The 20,475-nt window shown below is 44.5% G+C and overlaps 1 protein-coding gene across 7 annotated transcripts in view; it reads left to right on the top strand.

Annotated features, from left to right (window-relative positions):
• The window catches only part of tnikb (TRAF2 and NCK interacting kinase b), a 63,828-nt gene that overhangs the window by 33,527 nt on the left and 9,826 nt on the right, over positions 1-20,475 (top strand). For 3 of the 7 annotated variants that reach the window (XM_042214595.1, XM_042214597.1, XM_042214594.1), the window contains 13 exons: positions 3,878-4,072; positions 5,202-5,501; positions 8,681-8,797; positions 11,040-11,279; positions 11,999-12,105; positions 12,200-12,315; positions 13,325-13,401; positions 16,481-16,662; positions 17,724-17,838; positions 18,417-18,557; positions 19,420-19,528; positions 19,996-20,172; positions 20,267-20,410. In XM_042214595.1, coding sequence (XP_042070529.1) covers positions 3,878-4,072; positions 5,202-5,501; positions 8,681-8,797; positions 11,040-11,279; positions 11,999-12,105; positions 12,200-12,315; positions 13,325-13,401; positions 16,481-16,662; positions 17,724-17,838; positions 18,417-18,557; positions 19,420-19,528; positions 19,996-20,172; positions 20,267-20,410 — 2,020 coding nt within the window. Of the gene's footprint in view, positions 1-3,877; positions 4,073-5,201; positions 5,502-8,680; positions 8,798-11,039; positions 11,280-11,998; positions 12,106-12,199; positions 12,316-13,324; positions 13,402-13,584; positions 14,419-16,480; positions 16,663-17,723; positions 17,839-18,416; positions 18,558-19,419; positions 19,529-19,995; positions 20,173-20,266; positions 20,411-20,475 lie in introns of those variants that run through there. The other 4 variants (XM_042214598.1, XM_042214596.1, XM_014329685.2 and 1 more) reach the window with 4 other exon arrangements.

Raw genomic sequence — 20,475 nt, 5'->3', positions numbered from 1 at the left:
AAGAGAAGTGAAAGAACAGAAGCAGATTTGTTAATCCTATTCCAACCCTGGATTCTACAAATGTAGCGAGCTTGGTCATTCAAACCACAGATGGGTGCAGCTGCCACGATAACTCGTTTGTTATTGAAGTCCTGTTTGAAATCTTGAAACCCTTTTTTTCATGGACATTTATAGAACCACAAGTCTTTTTTGCTTTCAACCAGAGCAGTCGCCCCCTGCTGGCAGGTAGAAAAAGAAATCAGATTTCAGGCAGTAGCATGTTGGCTTAGACACAGAGGTCACGTTGGTTTAAAAAAACAATATTTATTATTTGGGCATTTTTGAATGCAGCAGCCGTGACGACTAAACAGGAAGGAGAGAGCAGGGGAAAGCACAGCAGTCACTCTCAAACCTGGGCTGCTGCATTTTTTGGCCTTGTCGTGGTCTCCGGTGAGCTAACCTGGAACTCGGGGAAAGCTTCACTGTGTGTTGTCACACAGTGGTGATCATTTGAATTTGTGTGTGTTAATTGTTAAAACGCTACATGATTCATTCACATAGGAAGGGCCTCAGGTCTCCAGGCCTGGGATTGATGCTCCCGGGTGAGTTCAGTGGGAGGCTGATGTGCAGGCTAGCTTGGTTGCAGCTTTAGGTTTGCTTGATTTCTAAGCTTCGTTATATTCTGCAATGGGTTTTAGGAGGTTTTCCCACCCACAAGCACCTGGAAATGCCTCGTTTGTCTGATAAGCACTAAGGATGCTACATTATACCTGGTGAAGAATGCTAGCTCCAAGTTTGCTTCCTCTACCATCACCCAGTGCTTTACAGCCTCCTAGTCTAAAGTCAGTTTGATGTGCATTAACAGTTAACAGTGTGGGGCTTTTTCTCCTGCTGAGTGGGCATCATGGTTGCCTTCTTTGTATCCTCTATCCAAGCAACTTCCTCAACTAAACCACAAAGAGTATTTGCAGCACTTAAAGAATTCCTGAAACAACTATTTCCTGCTGAGCGCTTTGAGTCACAAGAACAACTACAGAAAAAGTAATCTCCTGAATCTGTCCGGAGTTCAAACAGCACGTTTCTGTTTCACACACTGATAAATCAGTTGATTTATAATAGCTCTGAATCAAGGGAGAAACAGATGGACTGATTACCTTTCAACCTAACAAGCAGCTACTAAACCCCAAAGTAAAGGAAGACCTCATACTGAGCAGGGAGCATTCACCCATGAAGGAGTGGGCTGCGTTCCTAAAACTTCAGTTCAGTAAAAGCCACCACTGGCCCCAAAATGTAAGATGTCCGGGCACGATTGGTCAGGTTTCCCCAGGTACACGAGAGACTAGATGATAATCGTTCGAGGCTATGAGACCCCAGCTTTCCGCTCATCTCTCAGAAAGCAACTGAAATAACACTCTGAATATTTTATAATAATAATGGATTGCATTTATTTAGCGCTTTTCAAGGCACCCAAAGTGCTTTACAATACCACTATTCATTCACTCTCACATTCACACACTGGTGGAGGCAAGCTAAGGTTGTAGCCACAGCTGCCCTGGGGCAGACTGACAGAAGCGAGGCTGCCATATCGCGCCATCGGCCCCTCTGGCCAACACCAGTAGGCAGTAGGTAAAGTGTCTTGCCCAAGGACACAACGACCAGGCCACGGTCGCCCCAAAGCTGGGGACTTATTTATGTCCCTTTAAACGTTTAAATTCTTATAATTACAATAACAGCTCACGACTCACACACTCTGTCCTCAGAAGTCAGTTTTAAAAGGTCCCAATCGAAACCAAATCACTAAGATTATTGTCTGAGCGATGGCATGTTCAGGTGCAAAGAGCGAGGTCCAGGTCTGCAGGAAGTCACTTCCAGAGCTCTCATTGGTTCCTAAAAATCAAAGCAGCACGGTTTCCAGGAAGTCTGCCTGTTTATTGTTTACTCAAATAAATAAAGTGTGACGCGAAGGTGAGGCCAGTCAATAATCGATCAATACCAACCAAGCCGAGATGACTCACGCGTCGGGTTGTTCTTTTTTTCACAGAAAAAGTTAACAAACATCAAATCAATCAGCACACGCAGCAGTGGGCGTGTCAGTCGATGGCCGCCGGCGCTGGGAAGACTTTATTCAGCTTCACTGTTTGTGATGATGCGTCTTCCTCAGTCAGTGACATCAGAACAGTCAGGGGTGCAAACTGATCAGTGCGCGCACACACACACACACACACACACACACACACACACACACACACACACACACACACACACACCGTGTTTCCATATCTTTGTGGGGACATCTAATTGACACAATGCTTTCCCTAACCATCAAAATGAGCGCCTAATCCTAACCCTGACACTAAACCCACATTGTGACTCTGAAACGTCTTCAAACTCGTAGGGATTGGGATTTTGTCCCCAGAAGGGCCGTTGGTCCCCACAAGCACAGTAAACTTTCACGTTTTGGTCCCCACAAAGATACGTAAACACGGTCACACACACACACGCCTAAAAGGCCTGCTGCAGTCTTTCACACGTGGCTCAGATAAATGCCAGACCTCTAAAGGGACGTTACAGTGTGAGGAGAAATGTCAGCCGATGGCATTCAGCTCGTCACTTATAACCCTCGACGTAAGAACACACGCTTCTCTAAGATGTCTTTTTATATTTAAGAATTTTCCTCTTTCAGTCAATTAATAGAGAAACAAATGGGGAAAAAAGAAGTAAAGTATAAAGTGCGGGATGCGTTTCAAAAAGCTCATTTTACATTGATCGTGACTGTAATAGTTCTATATTCTGATGCTTTAAATGCATATTAAAATTGTGCAGCACCATCAATGTTTGCCTTGAACCAAGAGCTGCAGACGGCGTGCAGCTGTGCATGTTCCTGTGGCTGCAGCTCTGCTACACACAGACGTTCCTTTACGCAGACCAGTGTCATTCCCAGCATCTTTACCTTTAGTAGCCATTACTTTCATTTCATGTCACAGATCAGCTCAAAGACTGTGAGAAGAACTTGGGGGTAAGAAAAAGGTGGAGCTCATAGAACTAATTAGCACCTGCAGCAGAGAGCACCGCACAAGCAAAGTGAAACAAAGACACCCAGAGCTCAGGTGGCTCGAAGGTCGTTATCAAGATGCATCAAATTAAACGTGTTCGTGATATCATAAAACAACTCCTCCCCAGTGCAGTGTCGCTCCATGCTGCTTAGTTTTGGTGCATCATTCATTCAAATAACCAAAAAGCACCTCAAAGGTTCGACAGCGTCTGACGTGTCAGGCCTAACGTGCAGGATGGAAGCAGCAGAGACGGACCTCGCACGCTTATTCTACTCAGAGGCAGCAGCAGAGTTAGCCAGCATGGCAATTAGATTTTTGAGCCATCAAATGTTTTGTAATTGTGTTGCAGTCACTGGAGTGCTCTTGGATCATTTCTCCACCCACAAATGTCTACTCCTAACAGCCAGTGGCAGAGCTACTTCCTTCCAAACTACAGCTGATAGCTGGAATTAACAAGAGCTTCTGAGGAAGTCGTGCGATTCTTTCTGCATGTATCTAAAAGTTCAATCAAAGAGCTCCACTTTTTCAGCTCTCTCTCATCCTGATAGTCAGCAGTGTCAGCGGGCTTCGCAGTCTGTGGGAGAATCTCAGCGGGTGGGTTTTGCATTTGGTCTAAACACACCACAGGAGCAGTGCTCTGGTGTCTACATGCAGATCAAATGCAAGCCGGTCTCAAGACGTGCAGGATAATTAAAGTAGCATAAAGGTTTCTCTTTGCACTCGTGCACACAGGCCATGTTGAGCTGAGCACACGAGCCCGTTTGTTTGAGGAAACGTGATCCTTGTTGTTTTTATCTCTGCAGCTCGACCTGCGCTCAGCTGACGTCTCTCTGTTCTGTGTGCAGGAGTACAAGAGGAAGCAGATCGAGGAGCAGCGGCAGGCCGAGCGGCTGCAGAGGCAGCTGCAGCAGGAGCGGGCGTACCTGGTGTCGCTGCAGCAGCAGCAGGAGCCGGCGCGACCGCCGCAGGACAAGAAGCAGCTGTACCACTACAAGGATCAGGCGCCCAGCAGCAACGACAAGCCCACCTGGGCCAAAGAGGTAGCCTGCAGGCACGCAGTTTCACACGACCAGCCTTACTTTCTTTCATTTTAGTGCTGGTGCATGCTTCTGGGGGGGCACAAGTCATTTAACCGGCAACATCATTTATGTTGATGAGTGTGGAAGAAGCTGTTTCAAGGCGGCTTTGCTCTGATTGGCTGCCCCTCGCAGCAGAGGTGGCCATATTAGTGATACCCTGTCCCCGCTGACATCACACAGAGCCTGAAACTGATTGTTGATTTTTTGATGCTTTTGATCGATTAATACAAATAAATCTTTGCATAAAATAAAGAAAAAATGAAGAATACAGCTACATTTAAACAAGTTTTTTGCCACATGTTATGAGAAACATTCGATCGCACTAAAAGTCAGACTATTGTTTGTTTTCCCTTTGTGACTATTGGAAAAGTGGTTACGCACCAACACCTTCCAACATGTTTCAAGAAAAGAGCTTTTACCGCTCTGAGGATGTGACGCTGCTGTGGAAACAGGTGCTGCTAGCATCCAAATGTGCACACATACACTCAGGTGAAGCTCTGCTGCAAAGACAAAAGGCTGGTTTATATGTGGGAGCAGGAACAAGACTTACCCACTGAGCAGCTTGTGGTTCCACTCAGACTCACACAAACAGATGTTTCCATTTATAGCAGCACTAACTGAGCTGGAGTCGTGTGAATCAAAGGCCAGCGCGCTCTGTTTGTTTCCCACCCTGCAGGTATCATCGGAGCTGATCTGCAGAAGAGTCTGCGATAAATAAAAGTCACAACTTTCTGATTTCTTTCATTTTCCAGGTGAAACAGCAGAGCGGCAACAAACAGGCGGAGAAACTACCAAAATAAGAGTTTCATTTTAAAAAGGCTTGATGTGTAGTGACTTGAGTCGTCCGTGTTCGTCACTAACAGGGTGATGAGCTCAGCGTGTTAAAGGTCAAACTGAGTCGTGGTGAGATGTTTTTCTGCCTTGTGGAGTGTTTCTGTGAAGAGGGCTTACGTTCCTCCCATCAAACAAATGTGAATGCAGATCACAGATCTCACTCTCTGGACACCAAAACCAGCGAGTGTCCTCCTCCTGTCCTCCTCCTGTCCTCATGTGCATCTCCTCCTCGTTAAACACCCACCTTGCCTTCCAGGTGATGCGTCGAGCTCAGAGCAACTCCCCCCGCATCGCCCCAAAGAACTATAACTCCTTCATGGAGAAGCAAGACATCAACTTTGAAGAGCTCCTCAAGCTCCCTGGGTACAAACCTCGGTCCCGTCCCCCCTCCTACCCTGTCCACGTCAGCCCCACCAGACATCACATTCACACACCTCGAATCCGCATCACCTGCGTCCCCGAGCCCGCCTACTCTGAGCCTGTGGGGTCCCGGAGGAGCCCTGACAGGAGTCCCGACAGGAGCGCTGACTCCAGGGGCCGCAGCCCCAGCCGCTTGGTTAGTCGGAGGAGGAACAGATGCTTCCTCATCTTGCCGTCTGTCCAGCTTCCTAATTAACCTCCTGCTGGGATGATTTCCCTTTAATCTCTAATAAGAGCTCCTCTAACCAGGTGAACTGTCTAACTGTAACTCTGGGATGATGTGGACTCCTCCCTTTCTCACCTCCTCTCACCACTTGGATCTGTTGGTTAAGCTCCTCTTTGATTGGCTACCTCTGCACTTTCAACCACTTTAGCTCAAAATGTTGAGTTTCCACGGACACCATGCTGTTTGCAGACACACTCATTTACAGGGCGCGCAGTGATGTCACATATAGCATACTGATGTATTCTTATGGCATATCTACAGCATATATAGGTGTAGACGAAGGAATAACCTAGGTAACCTAGCCAAAATGTATGGCACGCCTACAGCGAGCCTACAGAGTAGCTTCTACACAAACCTGCAGCTTACCTGTGTACCTGCATGTCTATGATGTACCCCATGATGGCCTTTATTCTCACGTTCAGCACAAACGTTTTGTGCAGAGATAAGTATTAAATCTCTCTAACAAAGAAAAGACGACGATACAACTGAAGCAGTTCTGCTGCAAAACAAGGACCTTAGTTGATACCAGATGAGCCCAGAGTTTTACTAGTGTGTATTTCTTTAAAAAAAGCATATTTATCCTAAAATTTGAACCTGCAAATCTCATTTTTCCTTCTATTCCTGTTAATTATCTGGAATACTGAAGAGGTGTATGTCACTGAAACACAAGTAAACCCATGTTTTGCTCCGGGGCTCCAACTACATGGTGGTCAGTGACTCCAGCAGAGACCCTTCAAATGTTTTTTATGCAAGTTAAAATTTGTATTCCACAAACAGCATCGCTGACGTGACATATTTTGTTGTTTTGGGATGTATGTAAGAACACTTGGTCGCTGTAACACCTGCCCTCTTACTTTTCTTTCCAACTCTTAACTTTAACCATCGCTTTCCATTTTACAGGCTACTGACTGTGCTGGTGCTGCAGGGTGATCTCTACCCAGAGCAGCTCTCACTCTGGTGCTTCTCAAACCTATGCTGTGCATGCTGTTATATAATATTTACAGGTCATTTGAGTTTATCTGCTGATTTAGAGCAATAAAGAGGATAAAAGCGGGTAAGAGTTTAAAGCCACCCAGACTGAGAGCTGCTCTGTTATTGCATGCTGTGATTTTATCTCTAACATGTACTAACTTAATCAGATTTCCTCTTCGAGGCTTCATGTTAACTTCATGTTAAATTCCAGGTTGTTGAAGTCGTTATTTGTTCTGTAGCGCTGGTTTTATTTGCCTTTTACACTCTTACACAGAAGGTACGAGCTCATAAAATCTGTGTTTCATGTGTGAACTCTGCTGATTTTGTCCAAACCATAAATTAGGGCCACTTTAAACTCATGACAGACACACATTTAGGGCAGAGCTCCAGGTCTGCCCCCTGGTGGCAGCTGGTGGACAGATGTAGGACAGCTGCAGCTATATCGGTGTTTCTCCCTGCGGACGCTGAACATGGAAAGCACACTGTGTGCGGATAGGTCTACCCTCATCTCCCAGGATTTCCCTTCGAGCTTCAGAAGAGCAAATGTTTCCATCACAATGTTCCCCTCTAAAAACACATGACCGCCGTTTAGAGAGAACCGACCCTGTGGAGGTGCACCTCACCGGGGGCCGCAGGTGACGTGTGCAGCCAGCTCAAAACCATCAGACGTGATAGTTTGTTAAGCTGACAGTAGAGGAACGAAGAGCAGACTTACAGCGTTTTACAATTTAATGAGAAGCAGCTGAATTCACACAGAAAACGACTTCTTTTAAAAAGTCACTTTTATCTGACCTGAAGACAAATAACTTCTCCTGTAGACTTACAAGCTGAAATCATCAGCCACAGTAACCAGCAGCTGAATATGAAACTGAGGGAAAGAGATCAGATGTGAGCTCTTTATTTAACTAATGCAGGAGAAAAGGCCCTGAGACAGACTTCACTTTACTGCACTGTAAAACACATTTCAGGTCAAATTCATACAGGATTTGTATCTAATTATGTAAAGATAGCAAAGAAGGTAAAAGTAAACATACTTAATGTGTAATAATGCCCCAATCAGTGTTTCATGTTCTTAATAGTTAAGTATATAATAAATGTAATAAGTTCAGTAAAGGCCAACGTACTGATTTTCTAGATGAATCAATGTGTTTGTTTAAAAAATCCAAATACAAAGAGTCAATTTTCCATCTACACACTTCAGCTCCAACTAATAATTACATTTCCACAAACATTTCCACAGAAGCTCAAATAAATCAAGTCATTGGGAGAATTAACGACACCACCGCTGGCTGGAGATCAGACCTCCAGATGTTGGTTTAGCCACATGTGAGAACAGCCGTTATCTTTTAATGACGCCTGTTTTTATTTCGTATCCATCAAACGCTTCATTAAGTCCGATACTTCCAGTTTTCATTTACAGTTTGACATGAACTAAAACATCTTCCTGTTGGGAGCAGAACAACGTGATATCTATGTAAATATGAATAAGTGTGTATCGCGTACTTCAGAAAAAGTCTTCACCGAAGTTCATCTAAATGTTTGTGTGCAGAGATGCACACAAACAATAAACGATGTTGAGCTGTAAACAGTAACTCTGCTTCTTTAGCAGGTTAATAAACCTGTGCAGCAAAGAGATTCATTCACTATCATGTGTCTGATGTGCTGCTTCTGCTGTTGCTCCTGTGTTATAGTTTTAAATTGTTGTGGTGAAGCCAGCTTCATTTTCTGCATCTTTCGAGCATTAAAAGCAGTAAATAGACGTCATTTTTAAACGAATCCGTTTAGCTCTGCACAGAACGAGCTGTTTCCTCTGATTTCAGCAGAAGCACAGTTTAACCTCCCGAAACAATTATTCGTTTCTACCTGAGGAACAAAACTGGAACAAAATGTCTCAGACTTGGTAACGAGCTACAGGAAAACTCCCAGAAGAAGAAATCAGTCAAATCAGCTTTAAAACCAAAACATGTGAACAGACACACACAGCTTAGAGGGCACTTTCATCATGGATGCACTGCCAGGTGGACGTGTGTGTGTGTGTGTGTGTGTGTGTGTGTGTGTGTGTGTGTGTGTGTGTGTGTGGGAACATTACAAGCTGAACCTCTTCTCCTGCATTGCAGCATAAAGTCTCCAACCGGATCTCCGACCCAACCCTGCCGCCTCGCTCCGAGTCCTTCAGCAGCGGGGGCATCCAGCAGGCCCGGACTCCGCCCATGCACCGCTCCATGGAGCCACAGGTGTGTGACCTGTGTTTGTGTGTTTGTCTGAGTGTGATATGTACGTTGGTACGGTGCAGTGGAATTCACTAGTTCTCTGGGACTCACCACCTGGCCCGTCTCTGACCCGTCAGTTTAGTTTAGTTTAACTCGCTTTAGCTTTTTCTTTTTTAATCAATCAGTGAGAAGAGCTCCTTTCGTGATCAGCGTTCAGGCCCCTCAATAATGTCTCTCAGTTATTTGTCACAAAGAAATTTGTAAATAAAATATTTGCAGAGAATGAAGCGTGTGCGTGTCCTGGACATGCACGCACATGCAGATACAAACCCTCCACACTTCTGTGGAACCGTCACAGATGCCCACGAGTGCATTTTAACGTGATGAATTCAAAGATCGGCGAGTGTTGGAGCCAGCGAGGTCGCTCCGTGTCGTCGATGCGTCCGATCGTCACGGACACACGTGGGTTTTGGTTTCATCAGAGGCGAAGCAGCTGAAATGAAACTCTGAGCTCTTTTGAACATCAGCAGAGTGGCCTCATTAGTGCAGGAGAGGCTTATGTGAATGGGATTAAGTGTCTGAGAGGAGCTAGAGTGAGACAAAGATTAATAAGGAGATTGTCGGGTAGGATGGAGCGGTGTCGGCAGGCGGTGACGCAGCATTGTGCTAGAAAGTTGCAAAGCTTTGTGACGGCTTTTGATCGTATAGATGAAGAGCAGGAGGAGGATCAGGATGAGCAGTTATTGCGAGTTTCTCCTTTGTGAGTATTTGAGATGAAAGTTATGTATCTTTGCAGTATCACCAGCCATCCCTGCAGCGAGTCTCTCATGCTGTGGTGGAGGTCCAGCTGCACCGTCTGTAGTCTTTTCTGATCTGCAGCAGGAGTGAGCTCGGCGTAGTGGCTCTCCACCCTCTGGGCTCTGGTTGGAGTGACCCTCCAGCTGGCAGCAGGTATCAAGATTAAAATAAGGGGCCCGGAGGAATGAGAGTGTTTGATCAGAAATAAATACAGTGAAGAAAACTGGTGCATGAAATGTTGTAATAATAAAAGCGTCGTGAAAGCCTGCCTGGAATCACTGTTTGATTTCAAATCCACTGTGATGGAGTACTGATGCAAAATGACAGCAATCCAGTCGGCAGGGTTACTTATCAGTAACAGTAAGTTTGGTTCTGGGTCTCAGCTTGTCTGAGGAGTTTTCAGCAGTTTATAGGTGTCACCCCCTCAAACTGGGTGGGGTCTGTTTATGTTATGGGAACAGTGGATGGTAATGGAAACATGCCAGACTTTTCCTTGGCATCCCTCCGTCTGTGCTCAAGTAAAGCCGGTCTGTGGGGAGTAGCTTCAGTAAAACTCTGGTAGGAGCTGAGTCCTGCAGGTGTGATGCACCTGTTTGTATGACATCAGGAGACACTGACAAACTCCTGGGTTTGGACAGAACGCTGCTGCACGTCACCAGCAGGAGGCGCTGTGTGTCTGCTGGGCTGTTGGAGAAAATACTCACAGATAAAAACACACACACACACACACACACACACACACACACACACACACACACCCACACACCACACAGCACACTCACACACACTCACACACTCACACACACAACACACTCACACACACACACTCACACACACACACACACACACACACACTCACACACACACTCACACACACTCACACACACACACACACACACACTCACACACACACACACACACACACACTCACACAACACCACACACACATCACACACACACACAGCACACACACACACACACACACTCACGCGCCACACACTACTTGGCCATGTACACACTCTGCCTATACACAACTTTCTCGTGTCCTATGGTACACACACACACACACACACACACACACACACACACACACACACACACACACACACACACACACCACATCACACACACACACACTCACAACTCACACACACACACACACACACACACACACACACACACACTCACCTCACACACACACTCACACACACACACACTCACACCACACACACACACACACACACACACACACTCACACTCACACACACACACACACACACACACACACACAGTGCACTGCGAGGAGTGTTTTCCCTCCTCCGTGACCTGATCTTCCTTCCTCTGCATCACTCCTCCTGTATTGTTTCCTCTTGACTTGCCTCCTAATCACTCTGTCCTGATCCTGCTCTCTCCCCTCCACTTTGCCTGTTTCCTGCCTGCGCGCATGTGTGTGTGTGTGTGTGTTCAGATGGCCCACCTGGTGCAGGTGAAGAGTCATGGCTTGTCAGGCTCCCAGTCCCTGTACGACCCCCACGGCGTGTCCTCCTCCTCGGCGTTGCCCTCCCCCTCCCGGCCTCCCATGCCCCGGCAGAACTCTGACCCCACCTCTGACACCCCTCCTCCCCCGCCCCTGTCCCGCCTGGCGCCCCCCCTCGACAAACTGGACCGCAGCTCCTGGCTGCGGCAGGACGACGACATGCCCCCTAAGGTCTCTGCATGCCACCGCCAGTGTGTTTTTATCCACGTGTGCTGAGTTTGCTTTTCTTTAAAGTCTGTTTTTACCTTTTTCTGTCTTTTTCTGAGTTTCTCTTTACTTTTTGATTTTTTGAGTGTTTTCTGATTGTATTTATCATTTAGTTTATCGTTAGTTAAACATGATCTATTTGAAAAAAGGACTTACTCTGGTAGAAATCACACATTTCTACCAGAAATTTGTGATCTGTTGCCCTCAGGGTGTTTAAAATGATTGTGTTGTGTATTTAGCTTCACATTAATTGTGTTCAGATTAAATGCAAACCTGGGTTTCAGAGCACTGCTCTTTAGTCTTGTGTTATGTGCTGCAAATATCCTTCATCCCAGTGAAATGAGCTTTAGTTAAAGCTGCTCAGCGAGGCATAATTCTGTCAAACGTTTTTCTTATATAAACACCCAAATGATGTCAGTAACTGCTCTAAAACTAAAAGACTAAGACAAACAGACTTTGTAATGGATAACGGACAGTCTATCCCCATCACCCTGATTAAAATTGTAATGCACAGACTAAAATCCTGCTCATTTTTGCTTCCTTTTTGAGTTAATTTTGTGAATTAAAGAATGCCTTTGCAGCTCTCAGTTTTGTACTTAAACTCTTTGATGTTTTAAAATGTCAGCTTTTAGCCTGTTGCTTCCGGACAGATGTTAAAACCTGCAGCTGTTTTGTGTTTCCAGGTTCCTCAGAGGACGACCTCCATCTCTCCGGCTTTGGTCAGGAAGAACTCTCCTGGAAACGGGCCAGGCCTCGGCCCGCGGGCCGGCGCTCACCTCATACGGGCCAGGTATGCGCAGCTCCGATGTCGACCGGTGGAAATGTGGGTGTGGGTATTTGTTCACAGTCATGTCTGAGGCAACGCTGCGTTTGTGTTACTGTAGCAACCCTGACCTGCGGAGGCCCGACATGTACTTGGACACTCCCCTGAAGAGAACAAGCAGCGGCAGCTCCTCCAGCTCCAGCACCCCCAGCTCTCAGGGAGGCTCCAACGAGCGAGGTGAGTTTGTCTGTGAACTCACAAAAACCTGACCTGAACCCACGAAACCCAGTCTGAGCGCCCAAGCAGGCCTTTGAAGGTCTCTCTCAGTGTAAAGGTACTGTTTGTAATTACCCTCTGGAACTTTTTTGCTTAAACTCACCACCAGGGGGCAGCGTTTTATTAGTTGAGATGTTTTTAGATATTTTGATGTCTCATTTTCGTTAATATTTCATGCTTGTTGAACTTGTTTCCTTAACAAGTTTAAATTTTTTCCATTAGTACTCGACATCGCTCAACGCGACTCAAGGTGGTACAGCTCGCCTCGCCTCATTTTCTCAGTGTGCGTGGTCCTGGTTATAGTACCGTGTCCGAGGTTGTGATAATTAGTATGTGACATGAACGCTAAAACAATGACATACCTGCTGCTCGGCCTGAAGCTTTTAGTCACACTCAAGGATCACGGCGTTGGTTTTTGTGGCCTTTTCACTCATTGCCAGGTTTCAGAAATGTCCGTTTTGATTTCGTGAGCAAGACGCTCTCATGACTCATCGAGTGACGCCACTGACCAGCAATCGGTGGCTTGCAGTCTTTTGACGTCACATTTTTGCCCTGGATCACTTGGAACCTCGACAGAGTAGGTACTAAGAAGTACCTGGTAACAGGTACTTTGTGTTCGTAATGGCCAACCTGATTAAATAAAGGTCACACTGACTTGTTGCACCACCTTGTGGTACAAATTGGTATTGCGTTAAAGTCTAACCTCACCTTATATTTCCCTATGCACAGACGTTTTGGACGTAAAGTCATAGCAGTTGATTTTTTTACGCTCAGTTGATAATTTTGGATTTTGGAAGGCTCACCAAACCCACTGATGAAATGCTGCCCCCTAGTGGAGATATTTGTAAAGGGTAATTACAAAAAGTGCCTTTAAATTGCTTCTTAGAATTCTTTCTTAGCGTTCTGTCTTCCCCAATTTGTGCAAGCTCTGCTGTTTTATGAAAAACATCCTCTTGTGTTTGGGTTTTAGGTAATTCAGCCTCTAAGACTGAAGGCCACGACGCCAAAGACGACAACAGAGAGATAACCCGACCCAGCAGGCCTGCAGTGAGTACACACTGTGTATAACACACACACACACACTCCTGCAGCTCTCCTGTGTGTGGCAGTGCCACAAACCCCCGTAAGATTAAGAATACTCATTAAATAAACATGCGGTGAAAGCCTGACTGACTCTTCTCTCTGAACTAACCTCTTCCTGTCCTCCATCCCTCCTCCATCGTCCGTCAGAGCTATAAGAAAGCTGTAGACGAGGTTAGTGATGTTTCTCCTCCTTCATCGCTCTGTCTCATCACCTCACCGCACTGGCACCCTCACATACGTTCTGAATAAACTCCCGATGTTACCCTGTGCGATTCTTTCAGAATAAAATCATGCTCGGCTTGTGATATTTCTTTCACTCACATTAACACAGGCTTCGGCCCAGATAATAATGAGAGCTGGAAAAGTTGAAAAGCCGTAAATGCTCCTCGCTGAGAAGCCCTCCAGCAAAGCCTTTGATTTTTAGTTTCTTGCTGTGAATTTTCACTTTGAATGAATAAAAAACACAGTTTGGAAAACTGTCTCCAAATGCTTTGAAGTTTCTTAGAATAGACTTTAATTTTCACCAACTTTCCACTTGTTCTCATGTATGTATCATCGATTACTGCTGCTTTTTTAAATTCATTATCAGGTTTTCATACCGAATAAGTTATATTTGTATTTAAGGTCTTTGTTTTCAAAGAAAGTTCTCAAGAAATATCTTATTTTCCAAATTTCCTTCACTTCCTGAAACTTTAAAAGAAGAAAAGGTCTCTCCTATTTCAAAAAAGATTTAAAGCTTTATCAAAATCATCCAAACTTCTCTTTCTGAAATTATTCTCAATCAGTTTCAAAATATAAGGTCTTAAAAAATCCTGATTTTAAACCAAAGTTACTGTTTTCCAATAAAAATCTTCTTACTTTTGGAAAATGTGTCTGAAAACATTCCCTTGTGTTTCCTGTCAAAGAGACTCGGTCTGGATTTAACAAGTTATAATTATGAATAATAATTATAACTTGTGTCATTTCCACATGTCCCCCCCCCCCCCTTTTCTTCCTTGTTATCATTTCTCTCCAGGAGTTGGTAAGACCCCCCTCCCCCCCGTGCCCCACCAAAGCCGCCCCTCACTCGGTCCACTTCCTACCCACTGCTCACGTGCACGTTTTCCTGCTGTGAACTGAAGATGTTTACACGTAGTTGTTTTGCTGAGTCTCTGATTCGTTCGCAGGATCAGGATTGGACGATGACTCAAAGTTCAAATAATCACAACTCAAATCTTTCTTACTGACAGAGTGCAGCGTGAAATACTTTTGGTCTTTTAATCCTTTGAATTTAGTTCCTAGTAATTTAAATGAAATGTTTATATTCACCTTATTACATTTCTAATAATAGCCAAAGACATCCTATATTTATTATATTTATATTGATGATGTCTGATATTTTAGTTTGTTTTGTCTGTTTTTACATTTTCTTCATTTCAACATTTATTTATATTAATATTTTATATTTATAGTATTTTTTAGAATGCTGTTTATATTTTATAGTCCTTATTTTTATGTGTAAAATTACTTCAGATTTTTAGATTAATTTACTGTATTTATATGATTACTTTATTACTTATTTTTGTAGCAACTTTATTATTTTGTAGTAAATTATTATGGATTTTATAATCATCCTAATTTATAAAATTATTCATTATTTAATATACAGATGATAAATATATTATCTGTATATTTATGAGTGTATTATTTTTTTGTGTTTTATGGGGTGTTTTAAATTTCCAATAATACATTTTCCTCCTGTACGTGGTTTGTGAGGCTCACAGTGAAACCACAGTGCTGCGCAGAGTTCTCGTGTGAAGGTTTAATGCATTAAGGAGGTCTTACAGGAGAAGCTTTTGGTTATTCTTGTGATCCAGAGAGAAACATTTACTGTCGTATTAAACTTCACAACAGGAAAATGTTGCAAAGAGCATCTCAGCTGTAAAGACAGGATATCGGCTGCTTTTCAAACCATCGCCAAACATTTCTAACTTGTTTAAACTGGTGCTGCTGTGACGTGTTTGCAGCAGTGCACAGAAGCTGGATGAGGCGTCAGGGTGCATGTACCTGACTGCTCGCTGTAAAATATCACAGAGGCTCAAGTCTGCTGAACTTTGACCTCCCACTTTGAGGCATGGTGCATCCTCCTTCTCTCACTTCACCGTCCTCCTCTCGACGGACTCGCTAACGGCTTGCATGGTGGCACAAAAACCAAAAACACATTTGCTTCCTGCTCTTTGCTTCTGAGCCGCTGCAGCGCCGCAAAGAGGCAGGAGAGCTGCGAGAGTCACTGAAGCGTTCCAGGATTGCACAAAATGAGGAATATCAGACATGCAGCTTTTTTTATTGTGGGGGGGGGGCATAATCCAGGATGATGAGAGATGTTTGTGATAGCATGTTTCACTTTGTTCCACCTCAAACTTTGCAGCACAGACTGTGAGATTTTTGTGTAAAAATGCATTTCCTTAAATGATTGATTTAAGGAAACGTCGCCTCAGGTCAGCTTTGTTTCACCTCTTTGATCGCTGTGTTTTTATATTACTGTGATTTTCTTTATTGTAAAAATGTTTCCTGCCTTGAATTTGTTGTGAATCTTTCTCTCAGACAACTTGTATAGTTCGTCTGGTCTCTGGTGTCGAGCAAGTGAATTCTGAAATATCGTTTAAAATTAAAATTGCTTTTGCTGCCAAATTACTTTTCCATCATCAACGCTCTTACTCGGCTAATTAAACACTTTATTTTCAGTGTGATATTAATCTAAAATTTAATGAAATGCAAATCTGTCTTCACACCTGAGAGTTGTGCTTTTGTGGTGTTGGAACAGCTTAGCAGAGCTTTTTAGACGTGATAGTTAAGCTACAACAGACGTTCATAGATGGACCGAATTCCTTTCATTTATGGTATTTAAACCTCCAAGAAGCCACACGCCGGATATATAAGAAGATAAAGTTATTAAAGACAAAAATAGTTATTGCATGATCATTTTGGACCTGCACACTACTGACTTACAGAAATGAAGAAAATAAATAAGTGTTGAGTCACTTTTGAATTTGTCTTCCTGCAGGATCTGACGGCTCTGGCCAAAGAGCTTAGAGAGCTGCGGCAGGGCGAGGAAACCAGCCGCCCGCCGGTCAAAGTGACTGACTACTCGTCGTCCAGTGAGGAGTCCCACAGCAGCGAGGATGAGGAGGGAGAGGGCGGGGCTAACGATGGATCTGTGGCCGTCAGTGATATCCCACGCATCATGTGAGTGATGGTGATAATTCAGGAATAGCTTTGCATCCAAACCAACGAAGAGCACGACCACAGAGCATACCAGCTAATGTTTAGGTCTGAGCACGGAGACGGAAAGAAACACCTGTAAGAAATGTTTCTTAATCATTTTTTAATAAAATGGATTTTGTAAAGGATGGATGCAGCTCAGGCGCTGAGGATCCAACTGCAGGAAGCACAAAGGTTTGATCTTTGGGTGAGGTCAAAGGCAATCAGTCAATGTGCCATAAAATAAGGCGCAGACAAAAGTACATAAAGAATTCAAACACGCAGGAAAAATTGCAGCTAAAAAGGACAACGATGGAGCAAATGGTTAGAGGCAGTTAGGGCGAGGCATTTAATCACAGAGGAGGGAACACTAACAGCAGTAAGATTTGTAAGATTTTACAAAATAAAACAGGAAACGACAGAAACCCAACAGGAAGTGCCGTAAGTCTGGATTCTTTCTAATAATAGCCACCAGGAGGCGACTCTTCTGAATGCAAACAAAGAAAAACAACATTTTCCAGGTGTGTTTATGGGCTCAGTCACCCATTTCAGGTCATATTGAGCAAACCATTAAGTCCATTTTGTAAATTTTGGTCATTATGAGGGTTACGCAGGAGGATGCACATCGGCTAATGATGCACAGCGCTATTAGTGCAGCTCGGAGGACGGTTTGCTTTCACAAACATTTGGCCGATACTTGTTTTGCAGTTAAGAGGCGACTTTTGTGTTTTCCCCTTGTTTTCCCAAAGTCTGCAGCTCTGTGCTACACTCATCATTCATCTGGCAAACCTTCCTTTTCTGTGTTTCACTGTGAAACAACAGCTTCAAGCCCCTCTTGCACAAGATGATATATATGCAGTATTTATGCAGTACTGAGTGGGTTTTTTGTACTTCTTACTTGTTTCTCTACACGTCATTATCACATATATAACCCAGAAGACGGATCTGTTCAAATTGTTAAGCTCTTATTTTAAAGTCAGATGCGTCTGTTTAAAAAAAAACATTTTAAAAAAGTTCTTAAAAGATGATAAAAATCTGTTTTTCAGGCCCGCTGCGAGTCAGAGCACCAACGAGTCCTTCGGCACAGCGGGAGAGCACAACGACACCAACGAGGACACGTATGCAAACAGCTCCCAGGACAGCACCCTGGTGATGCGTGAGGTGAGTCTCCGTTTTAACCTTTGACCTTGACTGCACAGAAACCGACACTCATCATCTCTGCACCAGATTTGTTGCTTTTTTACTGAGTAGAGGGCAGTGATCGTGGTCTGTTTACACAGCTTGCCCTCAAATCTCAGATATGATTCAAAATCAGCTTTGCAAAACAAACTGATTTAAACAGTTTGTTTAGAATATGCTTTTATTGTGAAAGGACAGAGCGTAAGGGGAAAACGCACAGAAAATGGCCCAAAGTGAAGCTGAACCTGTGCCTCTGCACTAGGCCAGTGAGCTGGAGCTGAAAGCATAGTTTAGAGTTAATAACTGATTATTATTCAAATAATCTTTGAACTCCGCTGAAGGTTTTGGAGAAAACAATCTAAGAGACTCACCACAGTGTAAGTGTGTGTTAAAGGCCAAGCGTGGTAGAAACACAGACCTGATAGCACATGTGCCCACCCTCCCCAGTTTAAAAATAACACTGAAACAAGCACACCTGCATGGGTCCCGCCTCCCTCCATCACCTGACCTGTCAAACAGCCTCGCTGCACAGTAGCCCGCCCCTCTCTCTCTTTTTCCAGAAACACAGGGAACGGAGGCGGAGCTCAACCGCCAGCAACGGTTTCCCCGGCAAACTGTTCTATGGCAGCGCCAATCTCCCCGATTTGGTGCAGCAAAGCACCTCCCCCCTGGTCTCTCCAGGGGATGCCTCTGGGGTCCAAGTAGGTGGAGCAGCACCCAGATATCGGCCCTGAAATCCTCTCCACCCTAAACCTCCCCGTATCCTGACAAACCTCAACCCTGCTCGCCCCGACACCTGCCCACACTCCCCATCGCCAGCTGTCTGCTGCCTTATCAGGGTGGGAAATTACCAGCAGCCACATTTAAGGCTGACATTATTGAAGCTTATGGACTAAATGAATAAAAGGTGCATATGTAGTTTCAGAGGATTGGCCACAAAACCGAGCGCTTGTACAAGATCATCTTCTTGTGCACATCTGGAACGATTTCAACACTGCTCATATATTTAGGCCGCTCAGTTTTGTCTCCTTATACTTCCGATGAGCGGATCTCAGTGATCCTTTGCTTCGATCCTTTGCCAGTCACGCTGTACGAAAGGGTCTTTAAGGTGGCTGCTGTTGTGAATTGGAGCTATAGGAAGGAAACTGAATTGATTTCAAAGAAGAGAGAACTCAATGTCAAATCTAACACGGTGAGATGCCCCCGAAAAGTTTTATATGTGAACAAAAGTGGCACCTTTAATTTCCTGCCCTGTCCTGTTTGACTCAACCTGCCTTGCTCTACTCGTTTGATCCTTCTTCGTTTGTTCCTCCCTCGCTCAGTTTTCCAGCCTCTGATCCAGGAAGTAACCCCTTTCCTTTTTCTGAGCACCTGATACAGGTCTCTGACAAAATACAGGAAACACTGATGAGGACCGGTTTATATTTTGTGACACTTCATAGAAAAATCTTTGTGTTTCCTATATTTTGATCCCAGTTTTTTTATACAGATGTTTTGCTGTTCGTGGTAAATGTTTGACAAACACGTGTTGGACTGTAAAGTCTGTGTTTCTGTGGCTTGTAGTTTGGCATGGGAGGCAGCGGAGGCTCCAAGTCCTCCTTCACGCCATTTGTTGATCCGAGGGTGTACGGGACCTCCCCGACCGACGAAGATGATAAAACCTCAGCCTCAGGTAGGCTTCTCTTCTAATTTAAAGCATCAGTCACATGAGCCGGTGGCGTACAGTAAATGCAGCCTGGCAGCAAACTGTTTTTACCCTCTGAAAGGTCAAATATAGTGTTAGTGCTGCTGATGCTTCTAACTCGAAAACCTCAGGTTAAAGTTTCTTTAGCCCCCCCTATAGTAGCCATGCATCTGCAAGCTGCTTTGCAACCCACATCCTGACTTAACCATGTTTGTATCTGTTATTATTGATTGCCAGTATTTTTATATATATATATATATAGATAGATAGATAGATAGATAGATAGATAGATAGATAGATAGATATGTAGTCTAATTTATAATTATTAAAATAATAGAATCCAATATATTAGTAGCGTAAAATGAAAAAATAGTGTAAAATATTGTGTTATTGTCTCAGGGATGGGGCAGCTGCAGATGAGATGATGATGCATTTTGTTGTACTTTGTGCTGCAGCGCTGTTTGCTGATGAGTTGCTGAAGCAGGAGCAGGAGCAGGCGAGGCTCAACGAGGCCCGCAAGATCTCCGTGGTCAACGTCAACCCCACTAACATCAGGCCGCACAGCGACACGCCCGAGATCCGTAAATACAAGAAACGCTTCAACTCGGAGATCCTCTGTGCGGCTCTCTGGGGTAAAACTGTCACGTCAGCAACAGCCTCGTGATAATTTGAATCCCGTGCAGATACAGAGGCGCTAAAAAGGAAGCGTGTGTGTGTTTTGGGCAGGAGTGAACCTGCTGGTGGGAACGGAGAACGGCCTGATGCTGCTGGATCGAAGCGGTCAAGGCAAAGTTTACAACCTGATCAATCGGAGGCGCTTCCAACAGATGGACGTCCTGGAGGGACTCAACGTCCTGGTCACCATCTCAGGTTGGCAGCTGATTTCACCAAATGCCACATCACAGATCCACAGTTGATGGGTTAAACTCACAAAG

The sequence above is a fragment of the Haplochromis burtoni genome, unplaced genomic scaffold (genome assembly GCF_018398535.1).
Source record: "Haplochromis burtoni strain Fernald_Lab_line unplaced genomic scaffold, NCSU_Asbu1 Contig_592, whole genome shotgun sequence".
Taxonomy (NCBI): Eukaryota; Metazoa; Chordata; class Actinopteri; order Cichliformes; family Cichlidae; genus Haplochromis; species Haplochromis burtoni.
Note: the sequence above shows the minus strand (reverse complement) of the source record. Positions and strands in the feature narration are given on the sequence as shown.